Genomic DNA, 9130 nt, shown 5'->3' on the forward strand with positions numbered 1-9130 from the left:
GCCTCCAAAACTGTAAACCCAAATCAACCTTTTTTATTTTTATAAGATCTCTAGGTTATTTTGTTATAGTGATGAAAAGCTGACTAATAGCAACCATAAGTACACATGCTGGGGCAGTAACAGGAATTTGACCATGTGTCAAGAGGACCATCAACACTAACGCCCTTCCATGTCCCCAATCAGCAATGATATCTGCCCTGACCCTTGATTTCTATAGGATGTGTATGATACTATGCAATTAGTCATAGTTCACCCTGTGGAGTTTCTGAGTAGTTTGGGTTTTCCTGAGGAACTAGGCCCTCTAGGCTTCTGTCAGAAAGAGCACAGTTGCAGAGCAGGATCCCCCTCCAGGTTCAAATCTTAGCTCCACTGTCCTTGTGTCTTGTTCTTGGGTGTGCTGTTTAAGCTTCCTGCCTTGATTTCTTCATCTGTGAGACAGGCATATAATAATCTCTACTTCAGATGAAAGATCAGCTGAAGTCTAAATAACAGTTTATAAAGTACTTCAGAAATACATGTACAACTAGCTTTCAAAACACAGAATTGTAGTTTTCACTGTGGTTTCGGAATGCTAGGACTCAAATTCTTTGTAAAAACAATAAAATGCTCAATTTTTTCAAATTGCCGCTGTATTTTGTGGTGGTAGGACATTGTGATAAGCATGACCTTGGAGATTTCAAATGACCCTTGATGTCTAATCTTCCTAAAATGGAAATATTAACTCACAGTCTCCTATAAAATCTTTCAAGGCTGTCTCTTTTCTAAATTAATTCTTTTAAATTGTATGTGTATGAGTGTTTTGCCTGCATGTAAATAAGTGCACCTGTGTCATGCGATACCTGCAGAGGTCAGAAGAGGGCATCGAATTTCCTGGAACTGAAGTTACAGACTTTTTAGCTGCCTTTTAGGTTCTGAGAACCAAACCCAGGTCTTCTGCAAGAGCAGCCAGTGCTTTTAACCCCTGAGCCATCTCTCCAGCCCCCAAGGCTGTCTCTTACATTTAATGTCTATCCAACCACCTTGGTGTTCAAGAGTTCTAATCTGTCCCCGGATGTTCTTGGTTCTTTCACACTCCTAAATCCTCTTGCCTAATATTTTTTTCCACTTAATTCCATACTCTTCTCTGCTGCCCCTGCCCAGTCTTCCTCACTGAACCCCCCCCACACACACACACATTTTTTCAAGACTCATGCCTATCACTGACCTCACAGAGTGAGTTCATACCCTCTGTCCATGCATCCTGCATTCCTGTCATCCCCAGAGTTAACATGTCCACAATAAGTTCTGGCTTAGGAACTCATCTTCTCCTCCCTGACTGTGAGCTTCCAGGGAGAAGGAAAGACATTGGCGCTTCTTGATTTTGTTTGTTTATGTTTGCATGTGTACATGTGTATAATGTGAATGTGTGCATATGTGTTGTGTTCACATGCATGTGGATGCATTTGTGGGGGTGCATGCATGTGGAGGCCACTTTGATGTTTTCAACCTTTCATATAGGGCCTGACCCATAGGTAAGGAATATGATTCAAAGGCTTGTTGGATGAGACATGTCTAGAAATTATCACAAAATGGCTTTATTATGATATGAGCATAAATAATATTAGCAGCTACTTAGATTCCAAAGAGAAGACACATGCAAAATTATGTTTAAATGTCACTAAGTACATGATATTATGATTTGGTGTCACTGAATGCCACATTACACTGAGGTACATGATATCTTCCTAATTTTAAACAGCATATGTCCAGTTGATTGGTAGATGTGAGCACTCCATGAATCATGTTCTCCACAGTAACAGCAAATAGACGTACAGCCACTGGAGAACCCTGACAGATTATCACACTCAGCATGGGAGGGTCATTCCAACCCTCTAGAGGACATTGTAGAATTATGGTGGGAACTGAAATTGGCTTTGGTGTTAGTATGTTTGGGGGTGGAGACAGGTGTGTTACTGGCATTCACTGTGAGGAACTTAGATAGGACAGAGAGCTCCTAAGACAAAGAGCAGTTCATACAGCAAAGACTTGATTTTCACCAGGAAATTTTGCAGGTCCCTCCATTGGTGGAAAAAAAAAACCTCAACCCCACTTCCCTATAAAGAAAGTATTGTTTGTACAGCCTTAGTTTGCATTGCATTTTCCATACATACAACCACAGTGTAAATCAAAGAAAAAAATCAAAGTTTGTTTGAAAAATTCAGATTAACAGCAAAAGTGCCACTGTGTTTGAGTTGCTGGTGTAATAAACCTCTATCTCTCCAGAATTAGAGAGATCACCTCACTGTGATACTGCATAAAGAATTAGCATCTGAGTTCTTTGTGAGGTTTGCCCAAGCTGCCATACTTTCTAACGGGATACCTTTCTTTTTTCCTCTCTGTTTATCTACCATTAGAGCATTGCATTGATTTAATTATAGGTATATAACCCATGAATTTCATTTTTTTGACAATTAAAGAGATTACAAAATCGTCTAAGGAAAGTTCATTGCACCCAGTGGGGCCAATAATCACTATACCAGAGTAGGGTATGATGGCACAAGCCTCAGCCCATGGAGGCTGAGGCAGTAGGATCTCAAGTCTGAGACCAACCTTGTTACATAGGGACACCCTATCTCAAAAGTAAGCCTAATAAATCTCAAACTGGTGTTATCCTGATGTTTAACTCTATACCAACTCCAGTATTGACTAGCTGTAGTTCCTTTATTCTTCTGTGCCCCCTCTTCCAAATCTGTAAAACAGTCATTCATACCTCCCTGTTAGAGTTGTTCGGAGTGTGGAGTAAGTTAATATGCAACTATTAAGTGCTGTGCTTGACTCATGTTAAGAGTTCAGTATGGTTAACTTAAAACTGTAAAAGGAGTACAGCAAATGTGAGTACAACCATCAGGTGACACGGGCGTGTGCTTTAGAACATGCTCACAAAGATCTGTTCTTTTACATTCAACTGTTTCTTTACTTATTTTGAATAATCTTCAATACTTGGAAGAAAGGCCATTTGTACATAGGGGAGAAAGGAGACACCCCTCTGACCCCCAGGCAAAGATGTAAAGTCTTTGACAAAAGAGGCCAATCAACCCTCCTAGGTCAGAATTCTACTTTAATGAATTTTGAGCAGATCTACAGAAGGCGAATACAGCAGCATAAATTCACAAAAGTTAATTCCCGAACTGCACTATCTGGGATAGGCAACATCCCTGAAGGAGATGGGGCAGGTGGGGAACAGGTAGAAGGCTGACATGGCTGGTATCCTGCCAGAGAGACCTGACCTGACCCCATGGGAGGGAAGGACTCCTGGCACCACATCTTCTACATGTTACAAGAAGCCCGAATTTCAGATTCTTATAACAAATGCCCAGCTATTCAAACTCTACAGGCCAAGTAACATATGTGAGGGCCACACACAGCCATCACGTCAATGGCTGTGATAAACATGGATCTCCTTTGCTCTTCTCACCAGTTCTGTTGCAGAAAATGTTTCCCTGAACTTTGAAAGATGAAGTGTGTGATAAAGACATTTCCCCTCATTGAGTAGCAAAGAATTGTCACTAAGGGGATAAAATGAAGAACTTTAATTTAAAATTTCGAATCAAGTTCATGAAAACAGAGAACTTTTATTTTTTTTCTAACCCAGCAGGATATATGCCCACATATGTAGTTATCGGACATCAAACATGATGGCACTTGAGATACATAATATCAGATGATTATACCAACAGATGAACTGACTTCCACAAAAGTTACAGTGTGACTACTAAATAATTAGTATTGTCAATGTGGTAAACACATTAAATTACAAATCTTCACATTTATACATAACTATTTTTACAAATATATGTTTTAAGACCCAATTGCCCAACTTTCATTTAAACACTAAATGTTGCTGAACAAAAAGTCTGCAATAAATATTCCCTCAAGTGGGTGGGAAAAGCAATTTTACATAGAATCTGTGTTACAATGAATGTCTGAGTATATATTTAAAACTTTAAACTTCCCTTGTGGTTATTGAAACCTAGTGTTTTGAAAAAAAAACTCTTATATTTTAAACAAAATTTGTTATTAATTTAAGAAGTAAATGTTCTCATCATACTAATATTACTTATGGTTAGGTCACTCCCAAAATTATAAATAAGTGGTTCACTGGTCCCTCAAGTTTACTTAATAGTTAATTTTTAAGTGAACCTTTATAGTTATAATTATGAATGTTTCCTTCCTTATTTATCTGTATATTTGTGTTATAACTCAATCAACACAGGCAAATACGTAGAATTTTTCTAAGCAGTACAGCTGAATTGTCCCATAAAATATTTTCAGCCAGCTTTCAAACTGAAAGTCAAACTGCTGCATATTTTTAATAAAAAGTGAATGAGTTGTAATGTTCACCATGTTTGCAAAGGCAGACCTTCTGTGAATGGAGCCAAGGATCTCAAGACTAGAAGGTGCTGTATCTTTCTAGAACTTTCTTCCATGGCCATGATGGGTTACCAGGGAACTTTCCTCAGAAGTGAGGGTAGCCAAGGCAGCAGCATTCCACTTTGCCATTTCACTACGTGGCAGATTCACAGCCACTGCCTGTCAACTGGAACTGAAATCTGGACAGCTCTTCCCAGGTAGTGGGGGCTCCTGCTGAAGGGGGTAGGCGAAATATTGGGGTGACACCAGGAAACCAGACGGCTGGGTTAGGTGTATGGCATGACCAGTGGTGTAAGGTGGGGGTGACGAGGGCACCAGGGAGCCTGGCTCAGCCCTGGCAAAGGAGAACCTGCGGACAGAGCCACCTGTGGAACTGGAGCTGGTGGCCGTGCTGGACTGCCTGGAAGGTGCTCTGAGGCTGGTGGAGGTGAGGATCATGGGCAAGGTCTCTGTCTGATAGCTGCGGAGCGAGAAGCGGATTGGCTGCTGCGAGGGCTCCTTCGGTCTCAAACAGGTGCAACAATAGATAGCCACCAAAGAGCTCAGGATGATGAAGGCAATGAAGATGGAGCCGACGATCAGGAAGGGGACATAGACGGGCTCTAAAAGGCAAAAACGGACACACACAGATGCTGGGTAAGAGTTGCCCAAACTCCATTCTCTGGCTGAACATCTTAGAGGTGGGAGGTAGGAGATTCATTATTGCTACTGCTACCAGCTCAACTTTTCAGAGCTGCAAATTGCAAACTGTGATAACAGAATGTTCTCGCTATGCCCAGCAGGGAGGAAGTAAACTGATGCTGTATCCTCTGCTAGCCATTAGCCATCCTAGTGCACATCCAGAAGTCAGGAAAGAGTACATTCTACCATCCTATTCAGGCACTGGAGGGAAAGGGTGGGTTTGAGGGGGGTCACCGTGGCTCTGAGATTAAATCTAGGTTTTAGGAGATTTTTGTTTGTTTAATTTTATTTATATTTTTATTTTATGTGTATGCTTGTATTGCCTGCATGTAGATAAGTGCACCCGGGTCGTGCAATGCCCACAGAGGTCAGAAGAGGCTGTTGGATCCCCTGGGATGGATCCCCTAGGACTGGAGTTATGGACAGCTGTTAGCTGCCTTGTGGGTGCTGGGATTCGAACCCGGGTCTTCTGCAAGAACAACCTGTGTTCTTAACTGCTGAGCCATCTCTCCAGCCCCAGGTTTTAGGAGTTTTATCATGGTGGGGCACTTAAGGCTCTGACTATCCGAGAGTTTCCAGTCTAAGCGAAGAGCACCAGTCCTGGTGAGTAGAACCCCAGAAAGTATGAGAATCTAGAAAACAATATAAAGAAATCCACAGTGAGCCCCAATTTACTGTGTGTCCCACTACACTACAAATCATCAGCCCTGCCTGCATTCGGAATGCTGACTTCAGCTGTCATCTCTCTCTGGATCCCCACCTATAGCCTGGCAAGAGCTTTGCATAGATCTACACACAGTTCTTGGTATTGGTATTTGTGACCCAGGCTTTTTCTAAGACCATCCATCCTACAAAGCAAACTTTAGTTTGCTTCCTTCTCTAAAGGGAAGATATGACTTCCTACCCCAGAGGCCTCAGGGCAGCTCTCTGGCTCTTCCCTATGTGATAGAACCACACTGAGATGCAGCTTCCAGCTTGGTCACAGCAGATTAAACATTCAGGTTTACTAAAGTCCTACTTTGTACCTGGCATTCTATATTGAGTCCAGTCTCATCATGGAGAGACCTGTGAGATAGACACCCCCATCTTTTCCAGATGTGAGAATCTATCAGAAGGCTTTTTACTTTCCCAGTCACAACCAGTGAGTGACAGGCAATGACCCAGCAACCACCTGTGGGCTGCTAGATGTGAGCTCTTCAGCATCCCATCTGTCCTCCCAAGTGACTAGCAGTGGTGAGAAGGCCAGGTGAGGGTGAACACCACTTTCTGTGCACTATGCCGAATAGTCATATGCTCATATAATCAACAAACTAACTCTTTTTGATGGCAATGTGCCCATTTTAAAATTGAAAAGTGGCCCAGAGTAGTTAATAGCTCACCAGAGGTTACACTGTTGGAAAGTGACTAAGTCACCCTCCACCTGGGTTGGCCTGATCCCAGACTCAGTCAGCAGAGAGACTGCCCCTGACCCCTGCTATCCTTAGACATCAGAGGCCTTGGAGGGTGCCTACAGAGAGGCCCAGCACAGTGGAGGCAGGTCAGCAGGGGAGTCGATTTTTCTGACAGGCCAGGATAGCCTAGAGTTCCCTATTTTCTAGAGCCATCTTTTCTCCAGGCTGGAAATGTTGACCCACCCTCACTCCATTAAATCCCAAGAGAGTGCACTGGGATGCTGAAGAAGAGGAGACCCGTTTTCTAGAGGAAGTCATTTGGAGGAAGATTTTCAGACATCAATAGGGACCTCTCTTGCTTCTCTTCCTTTCTTGGGAGAGTCCTGAGAAATTACTGGGCTCTTGGCTCAGCACACTTCTCGGGTTTCCTGGCAGTAAAACCATCGCCTGGAGCTGTAAAAGGTTTCCCTGATGTTCTGATTCAAGTGGAAAACTTTTTCAAGGTGTAAATTTCCTCTGCTGAGGTCGTGATTTATTCAGCTATTAAGTGAGCAAGTGAGCAGAAATTTGACCCGTGTTTTCCGACTTGAGAATAGGGGCAAGAAAGCCCCGCGACCCTGAATTCTCAATCCCCACATCGAAGACCTGGGTGTTTCTGAAAAGCGTGACAATAGGGGGTGGGCCAGAATGGGTAATTCGATGCAGAGTAATGAAAGGAAGTCGGAGTTATGGGGCAGAGGCTTATGCTACCAACTGACGAAAGAAAAAAGGAAAGAAAGAAAGAAAGAAAGAAAGAAAGAAAGAAAGAAAGAAAGAAAGAAAGAAAGAAAGAAAGAAAGAAAGAAAGAAAGAAAAAGGGCTGAAGTTCCTTTGCCCTGTGGGGGTTATACTTGGGCTCTAGATAAGAGTTGCGTTCCTCAGGCACTGGCATTTCCCCAGTTCCCAGACTGACCAAGGATCGCCCTTAGTCGCAATGGAGCTCCCCTGAAAGTCCAAACCTAGCTCCAGCTGTCTTCCCTGGAGCCCCCAGTTTCCTACAAGTCCTTCTTGTTTCCCCTGTCCCTTGCAAACTTTCCCCTGTGCGGCCCGGCAGAGACCATGTGCCTCAGGGAGCCAGACTGAGAAGCAATAGAATCCTGGGACCCGAAATACGACCTCACCCACTCATCGCCCTACCCAGCCGCTTCCACTATGCACCCAGAGCCAGCAAGGTGTGCCCACACCGAGTGGGCGAGGCTCTGTCCGCACAGCGGTCCGCACTTACGCGCGGTGATGCCAGGATGTTCCAGCTCGCCTCGGTCGTTGGTGCAGCCGCCCTGCTCCAACCTGGCATCAGCGGCCGCGCAGCAGTAGCGGAGCGCGCATGAGCCACAGCAGATGGTGGCGTCCAGCGTGTCGAAGTCCTCGGGGCACTGGAAACCCTCGTGATAGTTGCCCTGCACGTCCACCCATCCGTGGCAGTATTCCCCCGGCTGCTGGGCGCTCGCCGGGCTCCAGCGCAGCCACCCCACGAGGAGGCAGAGCGCCAGTAGCGACCCCATCACCGCGCAAGGTCGCGGCTGAAGAGCAGGGAGGCTGAGCCGGCACTGGGGGACCACGGTTCCGCTTCCCCGCAAGGCTGCGCACACTCCTGCGTGGGTTAGCAGTGGCAGGGCAGGGGACTGGGGCTGCGCTGCGGGATCCGCAGGCCGAAGGTCAGCATGGTGCACCGGGGCGAGGTGACCAGGGCGCGCGGGCGGCCACCGCCGAGGCTGCGGCTGGAGCTGATTCCGCCCTTGGCAGGGCTCATCTCGCGCCGGGCCGGGTCACCTCCCTCCCCGCTCCTCTCGAGAGCCGTCGGGTCCCGGGCTGCCAACCGCAGGATAGTGCAGCGTCCTCACTGGTGACTGTCGCCGGTTACCAAGCAGAGCCGGATGGTAGAGGAGACTCCCCACGTGCAGGTCCCCGGGGCGCACGCGAGCCGGAGCCGGCGCTACCGTGGCCAAGTGCGGACGGCCCCCTGGATGCTGACAGCTCTGCTTCGAGGCGTCCTTTAAAAGGGAAGAGGGAGGAGGAGACATGAGGGTGAAGAGAGTCCGCCCTCCGGGGTCGCGCCGCCCGAGCTAATCACTGCGGGCGCCGCGCAGGTCCGGGTCCTTGCGATGTCGCGCCGTCTGTCCCAACCCACCCACGGCGCTCCCCCGGGACTTGGCTGTGAACCCGAGGAACAGCCCCCGCCCTCCACCTAGCTGTCACGCAGCCCCAAGAACCCCGCAGGATGAGGGTGAGGATAAGGATGAGGATGGGCATGGGGTGGGGATGGGGATGGGGATGCGGATGAGAATGAAGACTGCCGAGCCGCCTCCGTCCACGCACGTCAGCTCTCGAGGGGACTCGCTGTCTGGCTTTCCTTTCTTCAGATTAATTGAAAACGAGCACGGCGGCCAGAGTTTGTAAAGTAGCCTGTCTTCTTTCGCATAGATCCAGATTCGTTCCTGGGCCACCGATTCGGAGGGTTCGTTCGGTTCCGATGACCTGATTTTTAGGTCATCAACATTTTGCACCGAACCTTTCCCCTCCGTTCCCAGGTTTCCACGGTTCACCCACAGTAACCCTCCTTCCCGCATGACTGAGTGGTGCTGGGGGAAGAGTCCGAGTCATCTCCGTCA

The 9130-nt window shown here is 46.7% G+C and overlaps 1 protein-coding gene across 1 annotated transcript; it reads right to left on the reverse strand.

Moving 5' to 3' along the window:
- Nucleotides 1-3144: 3144 nt before the first annotated feature.
- Nucleotides 3145-8585, reverse strand: Shisa3 (shisa family member 3). Its single transcript, XM_008827211.3, has 2 exons — nucleotides 7747-8585; nucleotides 3145-5012 (listed from the first exon to the last, which is right to left on the reverse strand). Exons 1-2 carry the CDS (start codon nucleotides 8021-8023, stop codon nucleotides 4573-4575), a joined length of 717 nt encoding a protein of 238 aa, XP_008825433.1. The 5' UTR covers nucleotides 8024-8585; the 3' UTR covers nucleotides 3145-4572.
- Between the last annotated feature and the right edge of the window lie 545 nt (nucleotides 8586-9130).

Source organism: Nannospalax galili, unplaced genomic scaffold, assembly GCF_000622305.1.
Source record: "Nannospalax galili isolate Female #2095 unplaced genomic scaffold, S.galili_v1.0 scaffold772, whole genome shotgun sequence".
Lineage (NCBI taxonomy): Eukaryota > Metazoa > Chordata > Mammalia > Rodentia > Spalacidae > Nannospalax > Nannospalax galili.